Here is a 27,690-nt window from a genome sequence, read left to right on the forward strand (position 1 = left end):
GTAAAACTAAAAATCCTGAACAACAATTTTATATGGTTAAATTTTTGGAAAATTCATAGTAAATATTTTATGTATTTTGTTCTTCATTAAAAACATAGAATATACGGGGCGCCTGGGTGGCTCAGTCGGTTAAGCGTCCAACTTGGCTCAAGTCATAATCTCGCGGTCCGTGAGTTCAAGCCCTACGTCGGGCTCTGTGCTGACAGCTCAGAGTCTGGAGCCTATTTCAGATTCTGTGCCTCCCTCTCTCTCTCTGACCCTCCCCCGTTCATGCTCTGTCTCTCTCTGTCTCAAAAATAAATAAACATTAAAAGAAAACATAGAATATTTATCCATCTGTATGGAAAATTTATATGCTATGCTATATGCTAAACAAAACAAGTGAAATTGATATGAGTTCTTTCCTCTGTTATCTTCTGATAAATTCTAAGAAGTTGCTATGACAAGATAGATAAGAAACAGTCTTTTGCTATAAAAATAACTTCATTGTATCTTTAAAAGAGGCACAGATTTAAAAGTTTTTAGATTATATTTGGATTTATTGATTACCAGGACCATTATAAATTCACATTGTGAGGACAATTCTTAAAATATAGGAACCAAATTTTCTACTTTTATATCAATATAAGAATAAATGAAGTATTTTATGCGTTCTTAATAGCTTACAATCACCATGATTTTTTCACATGTAGAAGATATTTGTTATATATTATATTTAGTTTGAGTATAATAGTAGAAAAATTTTACAGATAAAATATCTCTCAAGAACACATCTTTTTATATTGCTCATAATATTATACCATGACTGTCTTCAAATACCAAGTTTGTCTACTGAGTAGTTAATACAAACACTTCATCTATGGAGTGCACTCATGCCAGAGACAACTCATATAGCTACAATTTCTAAAGAACTGGTCTATGCATTATGCAAGCAAAATTTTATTAATAAGAAAACATCCATTTGTTGACTACTACAGTAAAAACTTTCTAATATTGGTGTAATGAAGACCTTCCTTCTCCTCATATGTTAACTGAGCTACATAGGCATGCCATAAATTATGTTATTCATATTGTAACTGTTCTGGACCCCATCCCTTTGGGGATCTGTTTTTTTTTGTTTTTTTGTTTTTTTGTTTTTTTTTTTTTTGAGAATTAGAAGAAATTAATTTATAGGTTTTTTTTTTCTATTTCATTCCTATTCTACTTCTGATTGTGTGTGTGTGTGTGTGTGTGTGTGTGTGTGTGTGAATTAAAAAAACAAATCCAGTACTTTCAATACACGATCTTCAATTTAAACTTTTGAGTAGTAGTTAGGAATTGTTGGGCTGAATAGTCTTCAAAAGGTTCTGGTACATTTCTGACTTTAGAAACCTGGGATATGAGTCCCTTTCCATGTGCATATACACTATCTTTTGAGCCTCTTCAAAACACGTTTGAGTGGGTTCTTGAATATTCCTGATGATAGTCTCTCTTGTTGAACTGTCAATGTTAATCTGAAAAGTGAAATTACACATACAGCATAAGTAGGTATAATTGAAGACAGAAACTATAATGGAAAGGTTTAATTTATTCCCCACTCTCCTTTTTTTTTTTTTTTTTCCCTTAGTGGAATAGGGTAATTTTGTCTCAAGTTTCATAGGTATCTAAAACGACTTATAAGAGACAAACTTTGCTTTTTTTTTTTTTAAACTAAACACCCACCTCCATATCCCAGTTTGAAAAAACAAGACAAAACAAAAAAGCCCAAGACCAGGGAAATCTCAGTAACCATTGCTTACTTAAGCAGATGCAAGTGGTCTGTTAGTGGAGTCTACAAACAAGGAAGTTTATGAGATGAATATCTCTTTTAAGGAAAAGGGAAGTCGGTACTATTTTAAAGTTTATCTTAGTAGTCATGAATGTTGTTCACTGAATATGCCGTGAAATGGGAAGAGAGTGAAGAGAAGTGGAGAAATAAAGGAGAGAAGTGGTTATTTCAATAAACCAAGTGATTTCCAGACAAGAGTTTTGAGGAACAAGAGGATAATGTAGGCCTGTCCTGCGTGATAGGCATCTCATGTATCATAGCCTACCCTTATCTCCTTGACAAGAGTTTTCATTCCTTATTCTCTCTCTACCAGAAGGGGTCTTAGCGCGTCATTCGCTCATGGCGTTATTTCTTCAGGCAGTTGTAAGTGACCGGCGGTGGCGTCAGTGTGAACGTTTGCTGGATTTGCCGGTTTGGAACTGAGGTGAGCAGTGAGCTTTGGTGCCGTGGTGCAGACTCTTCCCAACACTACTGGGCTTGTCAACACGCCCATTTATGGTATCTGTAGTTCCTTCTAGCAAAGTCAATTCTTCTTACAAGGACTTCTTTTTTTAAAAGAGAAACTTTCCAAGGAATTAAGATAATTTAATGACAAGAGGCTCTGGAGCCAGACAGGCCTAACTTTGAATCCTAACTTTCACTTAACTGATATGTGACACTGAACAAGGTAATTAGTTTCTCAGATTCTCAGGCTTCTTATCTGTAAAATAAGATTACCAATACTGATTTTGTAGCATAATAGGAGGTACTGGATATAAAGTGCCTGGCGCATATGTGTGCTTGACAGATATTAGCGTCCTTCCCCGGGATGTACTGATTTCCATTAGCCATCATTGTCATGTAGTTACCTCTCTAGGGGACTGTGGCCGGATGTAAATCTTATAAAGCTTTTTTGCCCTAGAAATTCTGCTCCATCGTGAGGCAATTTTCTTATAGGTTTCACATGCCATCCAGAATTTAATATTCTCATCACTGTGCTCCATTTTTAAGTATGCTGCATAGACTACTGGACCATCTAAAAGTAATGGAGAAATCAGTTTATTTTGGGGGGTCAAATCATCAAAAAATCTGAACAACATTTAATGCAGATTAAAACTAAAGTTTAAATCAAAGCTCCAAATTATTTAACAAGTGAGTGTTATATAATGACACACACAAATGCACACACACACACGCATCACACCTTAGATCTATAAATCTGAAGCATGTTTTGACAATGCCAGTCAGTGGTGTGGTTACCCCTTCGTTCTTTTATTCTGAGCCACTCAGGAGAATGTCCACTGATGTGGGTAGGTCTAGGATAGAAGAGGTCACAAGGACCCAGAAAGAAGACTTAAGTTGCATCAGTGGACAGAGCTCTGATCATGAAACTGAAACAAAAAAATCTAAGCCCTCAAAGCCAAACTGGAGGGTCAGAGCAAGGTTTAGAATCTCAACAGGCAGGTCAAGGTTGGAAGAAAAATACCCAAGTCATGTAGGAGTAATAAATTGATCAAGTTGTACATCCTGGGGTGTTTCTCAATATCCAATCTGAGCAGGAGAACACAGATGGATGAAAAGTTCAACTTTATATTCATACATTATGTTTCAAACTAGAAATGAAGGACCAGGCAAAGAATGGAATTCAGATGGGGCGTTGGAAACTATCTCAAAATCAAGAGCAGGACAATGGGTATGTGCAGCACAATCATCAAATGACATTTGATGCCAGAGATGTTTATTCTTAGTTTTTGTCTTAAATTGCATTTCTGGACTGAGTGGCTAATGACATGCATGTGGAAGGAGCTTTTCTGATTGAGGCTCTATTTTGTAGGAGCTAGTGTTTGAAGAAGAGGGTTAGACAAGCTCTCACAAATCTGACACATTAATATGAATCTTTGGGAGGACCAAGTACTCTCAGTATCGAAGATGAACACTCTCAGAACTTCATTGGTGACTAGGAAGTCTCTTGGCATATCTGAGAAATTGAATTTCTAAATGATGGAACGACATAACTTTTAATTGACAGTAAGAGAAATGTGTGTGTAGGCACATTGAATATGTGACCAAATATAGAATTTTGATTAAAAATATGTTATCAGTATTATTAACTGTTATAAGAAATAATGGTAATCAGATGGAATAGCAATGTAAAATCAGATTTTCTTGGATCTTCACGTAAGAGATTGGATTGAATTTTCTAGCACTAGAAAGCCTTGACTCCTTGGCTTCTACTTGGCTCTGTTGGCAGTAATACAAAAATAAAGATAACAATTAAGATATTTTTATTCAAGCGATAAACTCAAATAGAGGCAGATCCCTTCTAAGGAGGATTAGGGTTGGGAAAAACTGGTAATCTGCAAGAAGTGTGCCATTTTAGTAATACACAAAATTAGAGCATGTCTCATTATTATCATGTAAGTGAAGCCTCCATGACATTGAGTGGGAAAGGGTTTGAAAGGAACATCACTTGAGTTGAGAGGACAGATGAAATGGGGGTAGAGCGTGTATAAAACTGTAACATAGGAAGTAATATGGATTAGATACTTCTACCCAATGGGGGAATATATTTTATCTTAGATTTCAAACAAGAAGTTTATTTTCACACCAAACTAACTTTAAGATGTGCCTTGCCTCATCACAGACACAGAAAGCTGAGGTCAGAACCAATACCTGTAGCAGTTGGAGCTCCTGTTGGAGAAACAGCTGAATGGAAAGGCAAACCAAAAACAAACAAAACAAAACAACAACAACAACGACAACAAAAAACAAATCAAAACAGAAAGGTATTTCTGGCTTAATAAGCCAGACTTAAAGCTGGCTTAAAGTCTGGATATTGTACTTAGTACTTTGTACTTAGTAGGATTTTGAGAGCATACCTCATTAGGGACAGAAAATAAGTCCTAAAATAAAGAAATGAGCTATGGAACAGGGAAAAAATGAGATACCAGATAAAATCTGTAGATCCTGGAATGATAGGTGCCAGGTACTCGGATGGGTGAGTGCATGGGTGAGTGGGGACTAGGGAGATGACTTGGAAACCAATATTAGAGTCTGTGTTATAGTATTCTGAATTTGTGTTTATGTTTAGCTTAAATGTATAGTAAAATATTTAGAGATTCTCATTTCAGAACCTGCCGGCATCTGTATGGTCTTCTCTAATTTCTCTCCTGATTGCAAGTGGAGGAAGGATCTTTTCGGGCTGGCCAAATGACTCAACAATTCTCCATATACTCAAGTCCTTTGCTAATGAGGCCATCCATGTTTTGCAATTTGTATTTTATATAGATATTTGATAATATGGTAGATTGTAGTATTGATCTTAGTTACTCCCTGCCATTCTCATAGGAGGATTATACTTTTATGTCCCATTTATATCGGCCTTGCCCATTGGATTTGTTTTACCCAATGAAATACATGCAAATTGCCATACGCAGGTGTAAGCAAAAGGCTTTAAGCAGAAGTTTCAAGCAGGTGGCCTGCTGTTGAGCTTTCAAACGGTCATGCAAAAAGTACATTCTGGAAAAGACCTGCTTCTTTTGCCTGAAGGCCACAATGAGGACATAGAATGGAGGTGGAGCTGAACTCAGTCACTGTGTGGCGCAAACAAGAAATGAATGTTTCTTATAAATAAATTAGTGGGATTTTAATGTCGTGTTTTACTGCATCATAACCTGACCTGAACCTGAAAGCAGACGTGGACCATTTGAACTTATCTGATATTTCACGTAACATTCTGGTGTGTAGAATAAGTAAACTCACATGGCTGGTGTGTTTTACAGAATTTTTATAAGTTAACCAAGGCAAGCAGCTGAAAGCGCATTTGTATAACGGTGTTCCAGGAATCTGAGTAATTATTAAAGTTGGAACTGAATTGCTCAATTTAGAACTTCTAATGACTCATACAACAAGTGAATTTAAAGGTAGAAAAGCCTTTTCCAAATTAGGCCACGTAGCCCAAAGTAGCCCATTCTGAAGTTGTAAATGATTCTCCTTCCTGAGCATTAAAGAGACAGTGACTCTGTTGGCACAGAGTGAATAAAGATAAACAACAGAATTGCTCATTAAGTTGAGAGGATGGAAAAAGTAGGTTTATGTCATACATAGTGTATGCTTTTCCCTTAAGAATGAGAGTGATGCTTTTGGGACTCTGTAGCTTGTTGTTTTTTTTTTTAAACCAGTCATGGAAATTAGTATTTTCTATGACACACAAGGTGACACATGTCAGTTTCTTGATGTGGAAGGGAAATGTGGCATTCCTCTTGGCCGAGTCAGAGCAGTGGCCCATCTGTTCCAGGATTGTTTTCTGCAAGGGGAAAAAGCTTACACCATGAAATAAATCCTAAAATCGTGCTATGCAGCAGTCTTTCATCAGAAATGTGCCTAAAACGATTTTACATCTAGTTTATTTTCAATCTGTACCACTTGGGATAATAAATTCCATAACTGTACTAGCTTCTTCCTGAAGTTTGAAAGTAAATCTGCTTTATTGAGTTTCTCTAGTTTGGCTTCTGTGATATTAATCCTTTATGATTTTTCTCCTTATAAATGTAACTTAAAGTACTATAAGTCGTTTTTAAATACAGAGAACCTCTAAAAAAGATAATAATGATTGTTGACGATTTGATATATTTTCTTTATTCTTTCAGTCCTTTGTTAATGTTTAACTTTCTATCTAACTAGAATTCATTTGTCTATAAAAACACAGATACACATGCAAATTACTGGCATTATAATGTGAAAGCAACTCTGTGTCACTCTTTCATACTTAATATGTAGAAACAGTTTTTATAAAATTTTTTTTTAATATTTATTTTTGAGAGAGAGAGCGAGCGCACGCGAGAGTGGGGGAGGGGCAGAGAGAGGGGGAGACACAGAATCTGAAGCAGGCTCCAGGCTCTGAGCTGTCAACACAGATCCAGTCGTGGAGCTCGAACCCATGAACCGTGAGATCATGACCTGAGCCGAAGTCGGATGCTTAACCGACTGAGCTGCCCAGAAATGTGCCCCAGAAACATTTTCTCCTTTTTATTTTCAAGGGTCACATAGTAGTCCATTGCAAGACAACTCTATATTATATTAGGCTACCCTACTATTGTTGAATATTTATATTGTTTCCCATTTTTTGTTATAAATTATTTTACATTGAATATTTGGTGTGTAAATCTTTGCATCAGTAATAATTTTATTATAATGAATTTAAAAGAGTGGAATTCCTAGATTATTGGATGTAATGTTTTTGGAAACTCTTGATATCTTTTGTAAAATTGCTTTTGGAAAGATTTCATTAGTTCTCATTACTAACAGCAGTGTGAAAGTGTCTGCTTACTCCATCCTTTCCAATCTGATGGGGTAAAACCAATGACTTGTAACTGTTTAGCTTGCACTTTTAAAATATTAATGCCTAAACATTTTTTCTTTCCTACTGAATTTCAAATCTTTTGGAATTTTTTTTTTTGCATTGTTAGTCTTTTTGGAATTTTTCAGACTTCTTTGTATATTAAAGAAGCTATCTGTTATACTTATTATGTTATCTTCTGTTCTCTTTTTACAGATTATTTTTTAATGATTTTTGAGAAATATTTGTAAGCCACCTAATCTGAAAAAGCCTCAGTTCATCTACCTGACCTGCTTTCAATCTGTTTTGCACTTTTATCAGAGAAAAATCTCTAAGGCAAAAATCTGGCCACAACCCTTTATTTATAACCTTTCAACCTTTTCCCATTGCCCTAATTAAAAAAAAAAAAAGCCGGACTTTGGCAGTGGCTACAGGGCCCATTAGGATACAGTGCTCCCTACCTCTCTATCCTCTTCCCTTGTCACTTCTGGAAACAGTCTTTGTTTGAGCCTTGCTCCTGGCCAAGCAGTGTGCGACCCCCACGCTGTTGTATATGCAGTTCCCTCCTGTGTGGTAGGCTTTGTACTAGGATCTAAGACTCAGGTTAAATATCTGTTTCTGGAAAAATTTCTCTGGAACAACCTCCTCCTCCCCAACTAGGTAAGTGCTTCCTGTCAGTTGACAAATAGCACCTAGTCTACCGTTATTTTAATGATAGTTCCCTCTCACCCTATACCACAGTGTGTTGTATCTACTAATTTACTTTGATTACTCTCCTACTCACAGGCAAACAGTTTGATGACTAGGACCCCAGTTCCACCTTCCTATGCCCAGTGCCTATGCACTGCCTGATGGACAGCAGGTACTGACTAAAAAAGGTCAGTTCAGGCTTTCGGATTCCTCGTGCTTCTATGTTTTCAAGTGAATCTCCATACGTTTGAAAAGTGAAGAAGCGTGCCCTAATTGTTAGTATCCAGGAAGCACCAAGGACCAGAGGATTATACCTGGCATGTTGTTACTTTTTTTTTTTTTTTGGACAGGGAGACAAACATGCACTAATTGAACAGTGGTGTCTATAAAAGGCCAGGTTTTGTTGTTTTGTTTTTCTTCCTGCAAGGTGAACAAGTGCATGAGAAGTTAGAGAAGAGAAACAGTACCGAGGGAAGGCGCTGTGGCCTGGCCGTGCAGGGAATGTGAGGGCTGCTGACGGGAGCCATGGCAACAGCAGTGGTTAGCAGAGGGTAGAATAAATGATAGTGTAGGAGGCTGTCGATGCACAGTGAGCAGTACAGAATCTGTCACAGAGGAAGTGAGCTGAAGGAGGGGCTCTGCCTTAGAGATCAGGATGTACGTGATGGGACAGCAATATCCATTAGTAGCTTCTAATGCCTGCTTTGTGTGAGGATGAGGATGCACCGGCCAGTGTAAGTCAGAGCAGTCTTCATTGCCTTTAGCAGTAAAATAATCCCATAGTATCCAACCTGGCGTTTCCGAGGCTGTTGGCAGGTGGTTGTGGTAACTGAGAAAGGGAGGAAAGTACACCATACACTGAAGGTTGATTTTGACCAAAATTAATAGTGATGCCAACCCTGTGACTCAGAACACCTGCTTATTTAGAATGGCTGAACTCTATGTCTGGTCTGGAGCAAACTGAAGAGGCCATAGAAAAATATGTAACTGGGCTTTCGCACTTGAAATCATCTCTGCAGATTTTAAGTGGGCACTCAACATGACCCAGTCATCCTACCACCCTTCCATGGTATCTTGGTTTATAGATAAAATATCTCTCAAGAACACATCTATCTATGTTGCTCATGGTACTATACCATTGATTGTACTGTGAATACTAAGTTTGTCTGCTAATTAAAGTTATTCTGAGCACCCCATCTATAGAGTAAACTCATGTGAGGGACAACTTATATAGCTACAATTTTTAAATTGGTTCTTTAACTCTCCAGAAGCTATTTCATATCTTTTTTAAATGTTTTTATTTATTTTTGAGACAGAGACAGAGCATGAGCAGGGGAGGGGCAGAGAGAGGGAGACAGAATCTGAAGCAGGCTCCAGGCTCTGAGCTGTCAGCACAGAGCCCGATGCAGGGCTCGATCTCACAGACTGTGAGATCATGACCTGAGCTGAAGTCGGACACTCAACCGACTGAGCCACCCAGGCGCCCCTCTTCTTTCTTTTTAAGGTCCCAGCACATCTCTCCTCAGCTCTCTGCTGATGACCTTGCCTCAGTCTTCACTGAGAACACTGATTTATTCACGCAGAGATTCCCTCATTTTCTCTCTACCAAATCAACCGACTTACCTCTACTGGTACATGTCCTTTCTAACTTTCCTTCTGATAGGAAAACAATGTCCAAACAGTTCTCTTTTTGTCTTCTACCTAATTATGCTTTCTCCATGGCTTTGCATTTCTCTGTTGCTCTTAAAATTGTCTCCACTGTCTTCCCCGTCATCACTTTCTTCCTCTCTGATGGTTGCCATCATCCACAATGATGCTGCTGTATTTCCCAAATAAAATCAACAAGGTCTGTTGTCTATATTTCCAATATTGACCTCATGACTCTTTCTAGCTGCTACTCTTTTCTCTGTTGACCTTCATCTCAAAACTTATGTAAATAATCCCCTATATCCTCGGCCTTGCTTCCTCTTGTCCTATCCATCCCCATGCCTCTGCAACTGTTCCTCCCAAGGCACCATTGACTTTCATATTGCCATATCCAATGGTCACTGCTCTTTCATCATATTACCTGACTTCTCAGCAGTCTCTGACCACAGTTCACAGCTCCCTTCCTGAAACATGCTCTTTTTGGCCTTTCATGATGATGTACTGTTTTGGTCACCCTTAACTCACCTGATGATCTTTTTCCATTTCCTTTGCTGACTCTTCCTCTTCTCTGGATTTAGAAATATTAGTGTGCACCTAAGCTCCATCTCTGGATCTCTCCTCTCCTCTCTCTGAACTCTCCTGCTAAGTAATCTCATAGTCCCATGGCTTTGATTAGAGTTTATATATTAAGTACTCTTGGCTTTGTCTTCCCCACCGACTTCTGGTCTTATGTGGTTTATTTCAATAGCCTTCCAACTGGTCTTTCTGCTTCTTTTTTTCAGAAGAGAACCGGAGGATACATTGACTCTTGTTATTCTTCAGTTTAAAGCCACTCATGTGGCCAATAAGGCTCTATACTCTTGTCATGTTGAACTTCTTTAGTTATTTGAAGACACTAACCTCAGTCACATCTCAGGGTCTTTTGAACATGGCTTTCCTTTGTGTGGGCCACTGTGCCCCCCCAGATCCCAGCCTGACTGCTCATCAGCTTGATGATACTTCTCATCATTCAGCAATTGGCTCAAATTTTGTGCCTCCTGACAGTTCTCCTCTAATTATCCAATTGAACTACCCTCTCATACTTGCCTTTCTTTGTTATACCACTTGGTTTTTATTTTGTTCAAAGCATTTAACATTTACTGGAATGAATGTTTTCATTAATTTATTTGCTTGTTTTTCTATCTCCTCCCTCTAGAGGGAGCACATGAGCTGAGCACAATGACCTTACAGGTCTTTTTCACCTCTGTCTCAGCGCTTGGTAGGATTGCCAGACACTTGGAAGCATTGAATGAATCATCCAAAGAAGTTAGTTGCAGTTTTAGTGATTTCTTTTAATTTATATTAAACATAGTTTACTCAAATATGAATGAGCAGCCTCTACCCTCACCTTTTGAGGTTTAGCAGATATGCATATGTATTGTTTTTTCTGGTACCATTTTTTGTCATTTTAATGTCTGGTACCATTTGTCATTTTGTCATTTAAAAGGAAAACTGATTAGTCAAAATTTTGATTTGATTATTTTTCACTCTTGACTCTTTCCAGTTTGTAGAGCCATTGGGTTTTAGGTCGGTCCCCTTGTCATTGCAAAAGCATATTTCTGTATCTTTTCTAGTTCTACCAGATTTAGCCATCAGAACTACAGATTTCTACTAGGTTTAGTTAGCAGATATATTCACAGGATTTTCTTTCTATTATTCATCTTGGTGATGCCCAACATTCTGATGATGTTTGAGGCACAGTGTCTATTTTGGGTCAATATAATTTAAGAAAACAAATTTTGTGATTCTCAGATACTTTTGTCAACAGGTCTGACAAATTTTTTTTCTGACCCATTAAATAACTTACTACTTTTATGTCCATTTGCAAATAATGTAACTCCTTCCTAAAAACTCGGGTGTTTGGAAACTTGGAGGACTTTTTATCATCTGTAGACTTGGAAATTTCTGCTTAATTCATTATGGAGATTTTTTAATAAGACCGTTTTTTTTACACTAAATCCTGAAGAATCCTACATACTGTATCTCTTCCTTCAAAGAAGCTTTTATCTATATTGGACTTACTTCTAAAATAGTTGACTATCTTTAACATACTGCCAGTCACACCTCCTCATCATTTTACAACAGTCTGAATCAAGTTCCAGCTCAAATTTGCCTCTTGTGAGAAGCTTTTCCCAAAGACCTGCCATTCCTTCTCATCTATCTTCACCTTTGAGCCCATACATAGTAGGTTTGTGCTAGGTGACCTGTATTTCTAGTCTCCCTTTGTTACAGTGATTCACAAATATATGGTGCACATATATTTTATCTATCCTTATCTGTGCCTTCATGAAAGCACTTCCCAGGGTGCCTGGGTGGCTCAATCGGTTAAGTGGCTACTTTGGTGCAGGTCATGATCTTAAAGCTCTTGGGTTCAAGCCCCACATTGGGCTCTGTGCTGATAGCTCAAGGCCTGGAGCCTGCTTCAGATTCTGTGTCTCCCCTCTCTCTCTACCCCTACCCCACTCATGTTCTGTCTCTCTCTCTCTCACTCAAAATAAATGAACATTTAAAAAAATTTAAATAATAAAAAAAAGAAAGCACTTCCACTGTCCTTCTGTCATACATAGTAGGAACTCCATAAATACTTAATTGCTCAGAGATCACACTCCATAATGTATGCTAAAACTCAAAGCAGTTTGCTCTTGGCAGTTTTTTGAGCCCTCAAGATTCTCAGCCTTTTACATAGGGCACTTCATAAGGACACATTTTACTATCACAAGTCGTACGTATTTTAGATGCTGGTCTTCTATGAGGCTGTCCTAACTGGACCTTGCAAGTAATTTTATGTCAAAGAAAGGTGGGTGTATGTTTTTCTTTCTGGATTTAGAGCTTCCTTCTGCTTGTTGAATGTAACAATAGACTCTTCAAGGGAAAGATATAGCTTCATAAAACCATTTTTACTCTGGAAGCAAAAACCAAAAAGGAAAGCAAACCAAACCCTGACAATCAGTCTTTAGTGAAAAATTTGCCAAATGCCATTATTTTTAAAAAGTGTGTATATATGCTAACTAATTTGGATGTAAATTAAAAAAAAATAAAATTAAAAAAATTTAAAAAATATGTATTTGCCTTGCCTTTAAAATGCCATTCGGGCTGTTCCTAGAAGTTGTTTCCATCACCATTTTCTACTTTACCCCAATGTGCTATAAATAGCAGGCTTCCCTGTTCTCTTCTGGGAGATTTTCAGTCTTTGATAAAAAAAAAAAAAAAATCTACCTTTTTTTCTGTGTTATTTCATGTGGTAGATGGGCACAGGGAATTTTGTTTTTTTCGAGCACATTGCCTGGTACCTAAGTGCTTAAGATTTACTAAATAGATATTGAGCACACGTACTGTTTTTAAGCCAATTAATGTATCATTAAACAATATCTAGATTACTAGAGTTCTTAATTTCTTTTTTTTTAAATGTTTTTTTTTAACGTTTATTTATTTTTGAGACAGAGAGAAACAGAGCATGAATGGGGGAGGGTCAGAGAGAGGGAGACACAGAATCTGAAACAGGCTCCAGGCTCTGAGCTGTCAGCACAGAGCCCGATGCCGGGCTGGGGCTCACGGACCGCGAGATCATGGCCTGAGCCGAAGTCAGACGCTTAACTGACTGAGCCACCCAGGCGCCCCTAGAGTTCTTAATTTCTAACTAAGGTCTTAATTTTACCAGGGTTCTGCCCTAAACTGATGCTTTTCTTGGATCCTCTCTCCCCATGAAGAAGTTGATTTAATTCAGTGTTGTGATGACTATTACTTAATGACTGTCCAGCAAACATGGGTTAAACCAATTCCTGTTCATCTATTGGGACTACACTTAATACATTTCCTTCCTAAGTGGGTTTCTGACTACATGTTCTTAGAGACAGTCTTTTAATCTATGTAAAAAGAGGCATCTACATATCTTAGCTAGAGAACACATTTTACCAGTGTCCTTGGTTAATGTAAACACACTTTATTTTCTGGCATTTAATGTCTGTTTTTTTAGTTTTATCTTTCTGATTGGATGGTCCATAGAATGAATTGTTTTATCATCTTTTTTATTATGTGATTATTAAATTTTTACATGAATTTCACAGTAATTAGATTGCTCTTAAGATTCTTATCCTGCTTTTGCTGGTTTTTATAAAAAGCAGTATGCTATCTTTCTGTCCTCATCTTTTCTGTAAACTTTGCTTATTTTCATGACACTAGATGTCAAAGTAGCTGGTTCTAGCTAGGCTCTCCTTTGAGATCATTACCGAACAATTAACTTTATTTACTTTGTCTATGAGGGCTCCAGGACTGGCACAGAAACTTTTACATAATGTGGCTTAATACATTTTGATATTTTCTTACTAGTATTTGTCTTGTATTTACTCACTGAACACTTATTGGATGCCCATTAGATACAAAGCACATTATTTTTAGTCTCTGGGACGGGAGATGAAAGGTGAATGCGTCTTGATCTGTGCTCTCAGGGAATTTAAGATCTACTGAGAAAGTGCGGAAAAAAACCCAATACACCAAATAGCTGTACTAAGAAGAAGAATAAATAATGATACTAATGGAAGAGAGAAGGCAAGTATTTCTAAGAAGTTTCATGGAAAAGGTGGAGGTTGAATTTTACTACCCAAGATGTGTGGATAACAGAGTAGACAGGACTTAGCGGGGGAAGCCTGGAACAGGTGTGTTGCCGGTGTAGCCAATGGAACAACGGTCACCCTGGCTGACAGGTGTGTTATGTGAAGGGGCAGAGCTGTGGCTAAATCGTGAAAAGTGCACTGAGTTTGGGTGTAGAGAGTCTTGAATGCCAAGATAGGGATTTTGAACTTCTTGGTAAGCCTCAGAGAAAAAGGAATGGTATTCAGAGACATGCACCTTGTTACTAATAAAAAGAACTACCAATTATTGTGTGCCTAACCTGCTCAGCCATTAAGCTAGGTGTTTTATGTCTAACCTGAACAATAATGCTGAAAATATGGGTGATATTATTCTCATGTTACAGATGGAGAATTTGTGACTTCAAGAGAGAGATTAACCTGGGATATGGCAAAACAGGAATTACTGGGAGTTGAGACTGAAATCCAAATTCTTTAGCAGTGGATCAATCAATATAGCTGACTAAACATATGCCTTTGTCTCTTCCTCTCATCCCATTGTTCTAAAATTGACATATATATATACACACACATACGTATATGTATATATATATATATAATGTTTATTTATTTTTGAGAGAGAGAGAGAGAGAGAGAGAGAGCGCAGGGGAGGAGCAGAGAGAGAGGGAGACACAGAATCTGAAGCAGACTCCAGGCTCTGAGCTGTCAGCACAGAGCCCAATGCAGGGCTCGAACTCACAAACCGCGAGATCATGACCTGACCCAAAGTCCAAAGCTTAACCTACTGAGCCATCCAGGCACCCTGCAAAAAATATATTTTTAAAAATTCACATGCTGGCAACTTGGATAACAAACTATGAGGAATACTTGAAAAGTAAAAGGCAGGGTTCACAAGTAAATCATGGTCTCAAATGCTTATTGGAAAGGCCTGTTATGATAGGTGGGAGTTCAGGTAGTGATCCAAGTCTGCAGGTGCTATGGAGGGGCCATGAAGTAACTGCTAGAATATCTGATGAAGGTGTTCCTGTAGGAGGAGCCAGGGGTCTACACATCCCCTAATTGCCCTCTGGGTCAGACAGTGTTAGTTGTCTCCATATCAAGAGGGGCCCTTGTGCAGAGAGAGCAGGAAGTGCCCCAGAAGCATGGTCACCCCCAGGAGTAACAGGAAGTACTTTACCCAGAGTTACCACCTGCATATCTCATCAATTGAACCATCAAGTAGCATAGCTAAGTCCCCTTCCATAGTCAATAGGTATAAACAGATGAAATATTCACACAGAGGCTAATAAGGAATCTCAAATAAAAAGAGATGTATAGGCAAAAATTAACAACCATTTGATGGGAACAAACTCCATTAAAAAATATCAAATTCAGCAAACAAGAGAATTTTCTTTGATGGGGCGCCTGGGTGGCTCAGTCAGTTGAGTGTCTAACTTTGGCTCGGGTCATGATCTCACGGTTTGTGGGTTCGAGCCCCGCATCGGGCTCTGTGCTGACAGCTTGGAGCCTGGAGCCTGCTTTGGATTCTGTGTCTCCTTCTCTCTCTGCCCCACCCCCATTAGCACTCGGTCTCTCTCTCAAAAAAAAATAAACATTTAAAAAAAAAAGAATTTTCTTTGAGTACTTACAATATTTTTTCCTGTACCTGTCTTCTGATATTTATCATTTTCTACAACTTCCCAATTTTGTACCCAAATACAGTTGACTGCTCCCATGAATACAAATGCTTCTCATTTCTTGCATTGGCCTATGACTCTGTGTCCCTAATATCCATTGTTGTTAGCTTTCATTTATACCGTCTGAATGTTGATGCTTATATACAACTATATGTAGACTTATATAAAGTCCCACTGAAATCAGACACTGATAAAGTTGAAAACTAACTCTGGGGAGTTTTAGAACATCAAGACTCAAAATTTATTCTTACTTTTGAAGGCACTAAGAGCAGCAAATTTTTGAGTTTTCTAAAATTCTAACTTTAGAAGGCTATGATAAGACAGTATATTTCAGTATGTGTTACAATTTAGACATATTTTCCAAGGGATTTTACACATACACTTGTGAAGACTAAATATTCACAGTGACTAATCTTGTTTTAATTAACAGCAAAGAAAATAATAGTGGTTGACACGACAAACTATTTTCAGGTTTTCTTTTTGTGACTGGGGCAGCTGCCATTCTGAAGGCTGTGAGAAGAGCTGCATACGTTCATCACTTAGGGCCACTTTTTTCTCTTAGGAATGAAACTGGTTATTCAAACATATACATCATACTCACATTTCGTAGCCATCAACTTTTCAAAAGACTGGGCCCACTGTAACACTTCCTCCAAAGTAATGCTTTGAAAAGAAACAAAAGGTGCTCATTGCATCAAAATATTCTCAAGGTTTTGCTGAATTAAATAGAAATATATGATCCTGAAAATAATGCCACAATATAGCTATACTCTATTTGTATGTGTTTTTTTTTTAATTTTTTAATGTTTATTTATTTTTGAGAGACAGAGACAGAGCATGAGTGGGGGAAGGGTAGAGAGAGAGAGGGAGACACAGAATCCCAAGAAGGCTCCAGGCTCTGAGCTGTCAGCACAGAGCCCGATGTGGGGGTCTAACCCATGAACTCTGAGATCGTGACCTGAGCTGAAGTCAGATGCTTAACCGACTGAGCCACCCAGGCGCCCATATTTGTATGTGATTTTAAAAGGAAATTTATCTTTCTGTGATCTTTTACATTTTATTTTTACTTTCCAAATTGTTAAAATTAAACAAAATTATGAAAGTAATGTAAATTTGAAAATATGATAAATTTTTACAAGATAATGATCTATAGCACCCTTAGTCCTGTAATTTACCTATTCCTGAATTACTACTATTAATATTTTTGATTTCTTTTTAGTGTTTTTGTTATGTGTGTGTTAGTGTGTTTTAACCAAGAAGTAGCCATACTCTGCGTGTGTGTTTGTGTGTGTGCATACTTTGTGAGTGTGTACATATATATGTATATATTATTTTTAATAAGCTTTTTATATGTCATCACAATTGTCTTAATAACCACTTATTATGTTATAACTTATAATTATAGATTTATAATCACTGCTAGTCACCGAGGAGTGTTGAGTATTCCACAAGGGAGCATTCTATAGTTTACATATTCTCAATGAGCATTTTGATTATTTCTCACTTTTTAGCATAAAAACTTGTGAATAAGGCTTGCTATGATCAAATAAGGTAATTGTTGAGGGAGTTCACAGAAGTAGAATTAAAGTGGGTCAAAAATGCACATTTTTAAGGTTCTTGGTATAAGTTGCCAAATTGCATTTGGGTTTGTATTGTGTGCTGCTGTCACCAGCAATGTGTTTGCCATTTAGACTCTTCACATCTTGGATTCATCCACAAAGCTTCTTTGCATGCATTCATAGAATAAAGTTATTAACTCTATATCTACTTTATGTAGGTATTTTCTCTATTATTTGCTATAATTTTTTTTACGTGTTGAAGGTTTGAATTTTTAGTACTGCGAATAATATGTAAATAAACAGTATAAGAAACCATTTACAATTTCAAGAATATCTGTGAAAGATATGGGTTTGAAGCTTCATTTCTGTTCATTTTTTCTGGGCTTTGTGAGGTGAATTGGCAAGTGACTATGTATTCTTACATATAAATCATTTTATTTTCTCTCCTTTAAAATAATCATTGTGTTCACTGCCATTCAGTTTATGATTGTTTCAGTTTACAATGGTTCACTCTTAATTTTCCAGTTTTCAATAACATCATATAATCAGATAGCTCTAGATACAAGCAAACCCTTTCCATTGGCTACTTTTGGTATAGTTTGCTCAATAATTGGTTTTGAGGGAACAGCCATCGGCATTAGTAGGTACTTGACAAAATGAAGGAAGATTAAAGAGGTTAAAAAATGACCTAGAACATGGAAAAATATCAAGATCTTAAAAAGGTCAAGTATCTTTTGTTTTCTGCAAATTCAGATGGCTCTTGCCAGTTTTAGACGGACTATGTGCATCAGCACTGAGGCTTAACAGTATACTGCTGTAAAGATTGCTTAAAAAAAAAAATTTTTCATGAAATGGTATCTGACTCACTGTTCTTTTCTGTTATTAAGAACTTTAAAAACAGTAACCTCAAGTAACCTTTTCCATCCAGTAAAATGGTAAGTGCTAGGTAAGGTATGTGGCATGCCTCTCTGTCCCACCCATTCTCATTATATAGGAAAAAATAAAATCTACAACATGAGTGAAGAGGCCATCATTGTCTTGGCTTAGCTTAAAATAAAGTGTTGGTACTTTGTTGGCTAGAGAATTCTTCTGCCTCTAAGATTCATGAGATTTAGGGAGATAGACCATGATTGGAATGGTTATGGTTGGTGTTAAAATTATGCAATGAGGGGTGCCTGGGTGGCTCAGTTGGTTAAGTGACCAACTCTTAATTTTGGTTTAGGTCATGATCTCATGGTTCATGAGTTTGAGCCTCCATCAGGCTCTGCACTATCCTAGTGTGGAGGCTACTTGGGATTCTCTCTCTCTCTCTCTCTCTCTCTTTCTCTCTCTCCCCCTCTCTCTCTCTCTGCTTCTCCCATGTGCTCTCTCTCTGTCAAAATAAATAAACTTAAAAAACTGTGAAAATGAAATTTGGTTTTGGCTTAATCCCATTTGGCTTGTAATTTTTTCTGAGTATCTCACAAACTTCATGCTGTCCCATGGCTATTCAGCTGTCTGTATGCTAATAATTCTAAACACCTCTGTCCCCTCACCTACCTGGATTTCCTAATAAAAAACAGGGGAGTATTCTGAGACCTCATGTCATTATGGAAACAAGAATGGAGAGTGTTTGGAATCTGACAGTCCTAAATTCTAATTCCAGTGCTGCATTTAATAAATTTTGGTTTTACCTCAAATCTTTGAGGCCCTGCTTTATTATCTATAAAATGGGGATAATATCTATTTCTCAAAGCTATCTATCTGGAAAATTAAAGTAGTTCGTGAAAGTAAAGCACCTAGCAAGTGACTGTTATCTACCAGCCTTGCCAGGAACGTGAATTCTCTTTCCTTGGTCTCTCCCTTCCCTGATGGGGGTGGGGGGTCTGCAAGGCAAGTAGAAAGACATGTGAGCCCAGATGGTGATACTCGATGGGAGTCACCAGCAGAAGAGAAGGAAGCTATTCCCAAATTAACCTGTTTCATCTTCCTCTTTGCACGTGCCTGTTCAGTGTAGTAGCTTCACCTGGTTGTTTAAAATGCTGAGCTTTGGGCCTTATTGTCTCTTCCACCTACCACTGCAGCCTCCTCCCCACCTCACACAAATGCTTTTAAGTGTTTTTGGACATTTAGGTACTAGGGGGTGGAGCATGCATGCCAGGAGCTCTGACCTAGCAAGGGAGATGTGGCTACGACTGAGTATTTCACGTGGACTAAAGTTAGGCACTCTGGTTAAACTCCTGGGAACCCTGAGGTGGAAAATCCAATCAAATGGTTTGTTACCCTCCTGAGGCATTCTGCTTTTTATTTCAACAGTCACCGTTCCCATCCAGATAGCTACATTTTTTCTTTTGGCAAAATATCCAAGAGCCTCAGGAGCTTGGTAAGCATTTGGTTACCTCCCCGGTCTCACTTCTTCCAACTGGACATGAGGTTTCTGACACTTTGTAGATGGAGGGTTTGAATCATGAAAACAATATTTTGGATAAAGAATCTCATTTTAACATAAACAATATAAAATGTTAGAAAAAGTCTCAGTACTTATTCATAACAGACACTGTAGAAACATTAAACTTGCTTAATTCTCAAGTGTAAACCATAACTAATGAAAATGAAACCTTAGTGTAATACATGATTGCTCTTCTGGTGGAATTACTCATGTGTAAATGCAAATTCTACATTCTGAACAAAATATATTAAATTAGCAGTTGAGTGAATGTACACCTATTTATCATGTGGTAAATATGCATTATGGTGGCCATAGAATTTAAATGCTACTTACTTTGACGGGAGCCTCTGAGATTCATCTCTGCAAGGCTTGCAAATCCAACAAGTCCGCCTGCTCATTTTTCTAAAGCAATACAGAAATATACTTAGTATAATTTAGTCATTTAAAATAATTATATGCTAGACTCAATGTCTCAGGAATACCCAAAATTATAAATCATGAAAAAATAAGCATGGGTTTCTGAAATTAATGGAATACAGTCACTGGCAGGGGCAGAGAGAAGAGAGGAGAACAAAAAAACTCATCTCATAAATATTTTTTAGGAATATAGGTTCTTAGAGTTGTGACTTTAGAACCCATCTGGGCCACTTATTCATCATAATGGTGTTTAAAAAAATGCAGCTCACTGAGAAAGAGCTTCCCATTTAGGGCCCACTAACAACAAAGTCAACTCCCACATCTTCCCTTTTTTGGATAATTCTTAGTTTTAGAAAGAGCTCTCAATCTATTAAATAAGAATTTGAGCTTTTTTTTGTCATTAGCCACATAAAATAGTGTAAAAGGTTAAAAAAAACAAGACTCCTTAGGGGTGAATTCTGAGAGGGGGGTTGCTTACCTGGTTTTCCCCACTCTCAGCAGTGTGACCTTGGCTTTAAAATTCAGGTACTCAGCCCAGTACTCAGCCTGTACTCAGCCCAGGCTTTATATAACAATGTATGTCATAGAAGGTTTTCAACTTGGGACTTTGAAAAACAACTCAAAACTTTAAGAATAATTAAATCTACAATTTATAATGAGAGCTGGAGATATTTTGCTAAACATATGCACACTTACATACAATGAATTATTAAGGATAACAGTGAGTTCTTATATCAATCTTTATTGACTCCTTCGAAACATCTGCTGAACATTTATTATGTGCAAAGATCCTGCCTTTTCCTCTTCCTGTCCTCACTAGCAAGCACTTAAAATCCATGTGATGGGGACTTTGAGACAGGAAGTCCAGGAGCGCATGAGTACACACAGGAGGAGAAGCTAACCAGCCTTGGTGGTGGTTAGAGACGACATTCCAGTAAACTAATAGCTGAGCTGGAACCTACAGGATGTGCAGGAATGTGCTGAGTGGAGGGGATGGGGAAGCTTGGGCAATGGGTTATGTCCTAATTGAGGAAATGAATGTAGTCATTACTTGAATATAGAATTTGGCAGGGAGAAGGTTGAGGGAAAAGGCTAGAGAGTTGAGATTGGACCAATAATCACATTCAAAAATGCTTGTTGCCACAAGAAAGTGATGAGAGATAAAGTTGGAAGATAGGCAGAAGCTGGACATGTTAGGTCATACACACCATCAGTTTCATAGTAAGACACTAGAAAATCATTGAAGGTTTTAAAATATTTGACAAGTTAACATTTGAAATTGGTTCCGTGAGTAGAATTGATTGTAATGGTGCAGAGGCGGAATGCAGAAGACTAGTTAAGGGGTGCCTGCAGGAGTGCAGGTGAGGATATTATAGGCTTAAATTAGGAAGGTGGCAGTAGAGATGGAGGGAAGGGGATAGATTTTAGATGGGGTAGAGGAGGAACTACCAGAACTTGATGTACTGGATATGGAAGGTGGGAGAAAGAAAGGAAACAAGTTCAGGTGAAAGATTTGACCCCAAGGTCGAGGTGGTAGTTTTTACAAAACACATAGGAGCCAAAAGAAAAAACAAGGTGGCCCAAGAAGAGAGTATGTACTGAGAAAAACAGATTTCCCAAGACAGGTGACTCAGAGACAGACTGAAAAAGGGAGCCTGTAGGAGGATAATCAGGGTAATGTGGTACCAAGACACCAAAGAATGAGTTATCAAAAAGCAAAGACTGGGGGCGCCTGGGTGGCTTGGTCGGTTGAGCGTCCGACTTCAGCTCAGGTCATGATCTCACGGTCCGTGAGTTCAAACCCCGCGTTGGGCTCTGTGCTGACAGCTCAGAGCCTGGAGCCTGTTTCAGATTCTGTGTCTCCCTCTCTCTCTGCCCCTCCCCTGTTCATGCTCTCTCTCTCTCTGTCTCAAAAATAAATAAACGTTAAAAAAAATTAAAAAAAAAAAAAAAAAGCAAAGACTGGCCAATTGAGTGTTAAGAGCTGGGAAGAGATGAAGAGAACAAAGGACTGAAAACTATCCATCGATTTGCTAACAAGAAGGTTATCAAGAACCTTGGTGAGAAGGCTTTTGGCAGAACAGGGAGGGCAGCAGCAAGAGGGGAGAAAAAGCAAGAGGAAATGGAGACCTGGACAAATATAGGGCTACTTATACTTCCTCTCTCCTTCTCCCTCCCTCCATCTCTTCCTTTTTCCCTTCCTCTCTCCCTTTCTTCCTTTCCTTCTGATGAAAGCCACTGACCGAGTATTATAACAGAGACAGAGAAGCAGGACTATGCTGTTTGGCCATTCTGGCCTGCACATCTCTAGGAGTATAGTTTATAAAGTCTCCAATGTGGCTGACATGCCCTGAGATTGGCAAATGGTGTCCGTGGAAAAAAGTTGCAGACAGCCGAAAGGAGGAAAATCAATAGATTTTCAGGTTTCTGAAAAAGGAAAAAAAAGGAACCAGAATTCAGATTGTGGGCGACAACATTAAAGAACTAGAGGAAGAAATTACTGTTTTCTTGTCATTGGAGCGGGCATAGATCTAAGTATATTTGCAGTTTTGGCGATAGGAATTTACGGGTGTTGTGGGTTGATGGACTTCATTTTCTGTATGGGTCTCTCTACCGTAAGGAGGAACAAGGGACAAGGTAGCTAAGTAGATCTACAGGAAAAAAACAAAAACAAAGTTGGGACTCTTTTGATTGTAAATATAGATTCAAACTAGTTCAAGCAAAAAAGAGAGTTGATTATAAGGATATATCTGTGTGTGCTGTTAGATTCTGGATAGCCTTAAATGTTGAGCTCTATTTTGTTGTAGTAATAATTCACTGAGGTCTGTAAATAATAGCTGTGTTGAAAACAAGAGTTTTTTTTTTATAGAAAGATAAATCTGACTGAAGATGATTAATACTGAAATCATTGAGGCTAAGAAATCTCTTACATTGGCTGTTAATAACTGATCTTTTTCATAATTGGGCCCTGAATGAAAATTAAGATTCTTCATCTCTGTAATCACTTCTATGATGTAGGTTACCCAGTGACTCTTTGCTTCTTTTCTTCTAAGTAGGAGGATGGTAAAGAAGTTCCTTCCATCCTGTGTCAGGGTAATTAGTCATCACTGTCTTCTGCTCGTCATTGACCTCTCCCTATCTACTACATTTAATAATTTTTTATATCTCTTTGTCTCTTCATTTGGTGTATTAGAGCTATGTGTGCACATTAGTGATTTCTGTAACTAAATTCATGTCTAGGGGTGCCTGTGTGGCGCAGTCAGTTAAGCAACCGACTCTCAAGTTTGTGAGTTCAAGCCCTGCACTGGGCTCTGTGCTGATGGTGTGGAGCCTGCTTGGGATTCTCTCTCTCTCTCTCTCTCTCTCTCTCTCTCTCTGCCCCTATCCTGTTTGTGTGCACTCCTTGTCTGTCTCTCACTCAAAATAAATAAATAAACTTAAACAAATTAAGAAAAGGTACAATTCATGTCTATTTACAAGTTAGTATGTATTTTTAAAGAGCTTTAATGGAACTGTTCGGTAAAGATAGAACTGTCTTAGTATTCAACACTCACTGGGGTCAGAAGCATGGCAAAGGTAAAGTGATTTCCAGATGCATTAGAGTTTAGGGGGTTCCCACAGCTCCTGACCGGTGACTGGGTATATTAAAATAATTCTGGTTCTGGAGGCAAATAAACATGTGCCTGAGTTCGGGGTCTTATTAGCTGTATGACCTTGCACACACTAAGTAAACTTTTAGATTTTTAATTTCCTTTTCCCTAAAATGGAATTGTAAAGATTAGAAAAATGCTTATATGCAAAAACTTTCTGTTCCAGTTAATCTGACCTTCTTTCAGCTTCTTGCACTCTGTCACTCAGGAAATATTTCCTAAGCTCTTTTGTATGCGCAGGAAACACACATCTATCGGACTGCATTCCTTCCTCTTTTTGAATTTCAGCTCAGACCTTGTAAGTTTTCCAATTAACCTTATTCATTCTTCAATGTGTTAGCATACTTCCTGCAACTCTTCCTTCTTTTCATTTGTTTGCTGCTGTGTTCCTAGATTTCAATTTTCACACATTATATTAGCAGCTGGGTTCCAGCTTTAGAACTAGCTGGTCTGCTACCTCAGGGCAGACACTTTGGGGCAAGTGTGTCCTGTTGAAGTGACGGGGCGGCCGGGAAGGATTTGTTTGACCAGAGGAGCTCAGAGAGGACAGACCAGCAGAGCTAACCCTTACAATTAGACAGATTTCTCCTCTATGGAGATGCCTGGTCTGGCGGAGAGGAGAGGTCAAGCTATGGGCCTCCATGTGGGGCTTCATCCATTCATCCATGTGGTGGAAAGGCTATCTTTTAAAATTCCAACAAAGACTCTGAATAGACTAGTATCAGCCCTGAATTCAGCTACGTGTCTGATTCAGAGGTTCTCTGGCCCCAGGCGCTCATTAGTTGGGTGACCTTTGGAAAAAGAGTGTGATATAAATGTATGAAAATAATGTTATTTATATTTCTGACTTTTCTACTCCTAATAGACTATAAATTCGCTGAAGTGTTATGTTCAAATACTATTTGATGATCCTGTGTAAGTAGTTGTTTATATGTTGTTTAGTATTCTAGGTCATTCACAAATTGATTAACTTATAGAATACCAATAGAATATAATGATATAAAAACATCCAAAGTAAATAAAATATTTGGTGACAGAATTATGTAAGAGGTGTATTATGCATAAAATAAATAGATCACAAAGCAGTTTTGTTTTACAAAGTTCTTTGGTTTTCTAGTCCATTAAGAGCTGGAGTTTGTTGGGGGCTGTCCCAGTATAGGAGTCCCTGCGCACCATGTCCCTGCTCACCTGCTGGAGACTTACTGCTCATCTTCTAAGATCTCAGAAACCAAATGTCCACTGCACCTCCCTCTTTTGATTACTAGTGGATTTGCTATCACTGTGCACTACTCCTTTGCTGAAATACCACAGAACATTCTCCATATCCTCATAACGCCTTCTACATTGAAACCAAGAGATAAATTCACAAACAGGTTACCCAGCTTCTGATAATAGAACAGATTGGCTGCCTTGAGCTTATTGGTTCTTTTAGCCAAAACACTGCTAAAATTATAGTTAATTTTAACTTAACATGAAGAAGAGTAGAGATTAAACAGGGAGACAAAAAAACAACGAAATCTTTTAAACTAATTTTGGAAGATGGAAAGTAGATGAAGAAATAGAAATTAAAATTCTCATGCCTCTAAAATTAGAAAAGAATTTTGTCTGACAAAATGAAGAAAATAAAATTCAGTCTGAAGACAAAGAATTTCCAAGAACAGCTAGTGGTTTAAGAAGAAATATCTGCAATCCTGCTTTTGACAGTATGTACCATTAAGTAAGAGACCTGCATCTACAGTTTGTTACTACCAAAATTTAGAGTGACAGGGTGAAACCTTTTCATATTTATAATTGAGAACTTTGAAGAAATAATTTTGGTGATTCCAAAAAAAATGTAAATTAATAAACTTACTTGGAATTAGAGAATACCTTGTCATTTACTGGTAAAAATAAAAATTATCCTCAAGTATCCCATAGAACTAAAATTCTATTTTGGCAAAAAGAGAGTTCCTGTGAAAGAATGACCTAAATGGATATGAAATAGAAATGATTTAAATTGGAGAAACTCACCAAGCTTCAAATCAACAACAATCATTTTTTTCTCATGTTAGTAGTATGGTATGTGGAAAAATTCCATTGACCTAAAAATAAGATAAATAACAAAAGCAAAAAATTATTGTGTGCTTCCTGGAGAATGCATATTTCACAAAATATTTCTATAAATACCTTGCTTATATTTTAAGTAAATAATTTTTTCACTTTGTAAGTGCTAGATTATGATTATCCTTATTTTTAACTCCTTATCTAGAACTTTATTAATTTCATACATTGATATTGTAAAAATTCCTATACTTTTTATTTGTATTTTCCATTAGGTTTTCTTTAAATATTTTTTTTTGTTTATCTTATGTTAACAATATACATTAATTTGCTTATCTTTAAAAAATTTTCAATATCCTCTTGGTAAGACTAGTATGGTCTTTTACACTCTAAGCATAGTATTTAGTTAGGTTTTCAAAATGATTTTGCCTCCAATGTTTTCTCTTGATTATTTTAAAGAAAGCATACATTTCATCTATATAATCTAATTTTTAGAGTGGTTTATAAATGCTTTAGTGATGAATTGAGTTGGATATATATTATGCCAGAACAATCCAAGCTTTAGCTAGCATTTAAATGAAATCTTTCTCAAAACAATACGAAAATAAATTAATTGTCTTCATTTTCACCTTTTCACATATTTAAATGTTTTTATTATCCTGACGGGTGATAAATTCATTCTGTTCAATATAATCTCTGCATTTAAATGTGTTTATTTTATGATATAGAATATCCCATAGAATTTAGAAAAACCTAGAGCAGTTTACATTTTAGTGAGGTTTTGTTTGCCACAGTACATAGAATTCTTGCTTTTCAAAAAGCAAGTAATTTGTGCGTAGTTGTGGTTAGGCATAACATTAAGGAATGAAGAAATTCTGTAAAATCAAAATTAACGATATCTCATGTAAACCTTACAACAATCCATACATGGAGTCAGCACAGCTAATCCAGTGTTGGAACTAATTATTTGATAACGTATGATGTTTGAAGCAAACAATTCTGAGATACCTGATTTTGTTAAATATCTTCATCTAAACATGTACATTACATCCAAAAAACACATAAAATGAGAGTGTTCCTTACTCTAAGCCAGTAATATTTCTTTTACTGCCCAATTTAGAAGCTTCATTTATACATGTGTGACTATAAGTATTTTTTAATTATAGAAAGCCTAGGCCAGGCAAACATGTGTTTGGCAGTTTGTTTTCCTTAGAAGAAAGCTAACACTTCCAGCGGTCCTGCTGTTAAAGTAAACATCCACTAGTCATTTACATCGAGCCAACATTATTGTAGTCATCAACTATTTTATGGAATCGTATACTTACAAATATATCCCGTAGAACGGTCCACCATGCTAACTTTTATTTTCTATCGGTATGATCCTTTTGAAATCAGGTGCTGAAGGTCCATGAGACAGCCAGCATTATATTTTTCCTGGCATAAAATAACTTTACTGTCTCTATAATTACCTTTGATGGCACTCTGCCCTCTCTATGAATGTTCTGTTTTTACACATGTATCTATGCAAAAAGAGGTTTGGCTGAATATGGAAAATAGTGCTGTGGGACGCTAGTGCATTGCTGATAAAGAGGTTGTATCTAACATTATCAACCCATCGGAAGTGATCAGATGATTGGAAGCAGTAGCTCTATGTAGCTTCAATGTAATATTCAAACTTTTTTCCAAAATGGCTTTTAGAAATTTTTTTCTTGTTTAGCTTAAAGTGAAACCTCCCTTTTAAAAAACAGAGAACTGAATACCAATAAATAGGCTGAGCCTGAAAGCACTTGCTATTAAATTATTGAAAACTATTAAAATCAATCTGTTTAGAATA

The 27,690-nt window shown here is 37.3% G+C and overlaps 1 protein-coding gene and 1 long non-coding RNA gene across 2 annotated transcripts in view; one reads left to right on the top strand and one right to left on the bottom strand.

Moving 5' to 3' along the window:
• The window catches only part of LOC144614815 (uncharacterized), a 374,779-nt gene that overhangs the window by 84,115 nt on the left and 262,974 nt on the right, over nucleotides 1-27,690 (top strand). The window lies entirely within an intron of this gene.
• On the bottom strand, nucleotides 1,128-27,431 carry RGS13 (regulator of G protein signaling 13). The gene is made up of 6 exons (XM_060644348.3): nucleotides 27,182-27,431; nucleotides 25,827-25,897; nucleotides 20,083-20,151; nucleotides 16,364-16,425; nucleotides 2,656-2,822; nucleotides 1,128-1,493 (listed from the first exon to the last, which is right to left on the bottom strand). Exons 3-6 carry the CDS (start codon nucleotides 20,145-20,147, stop codon nucleotides 1,311-1,313), a joined length of 477 nt encoding a protein of 158 aa, XP_060500331.1. The 5' UTR covers nucleotides 20,148-20,151; nucleotides 25,827-25,897; nucleotides 27,182-27,431; the 3' UTR covers nucleotides 1,128-1,310.

Source organism: Panthera onca, chromosome F1 (genome assembly GCF_046562875.1).
Source record: "Panthera onca isolate mPanOnc1 chromosome F1, mPanOnc1 haplotype 2, whole genome shotgun sequence".
NCBI classification, from domain to species: Eukaryota; Metazoa; Chordata; class Mammalia; order Carnivora; family Felidae; genus Panthera; species Panthera onca.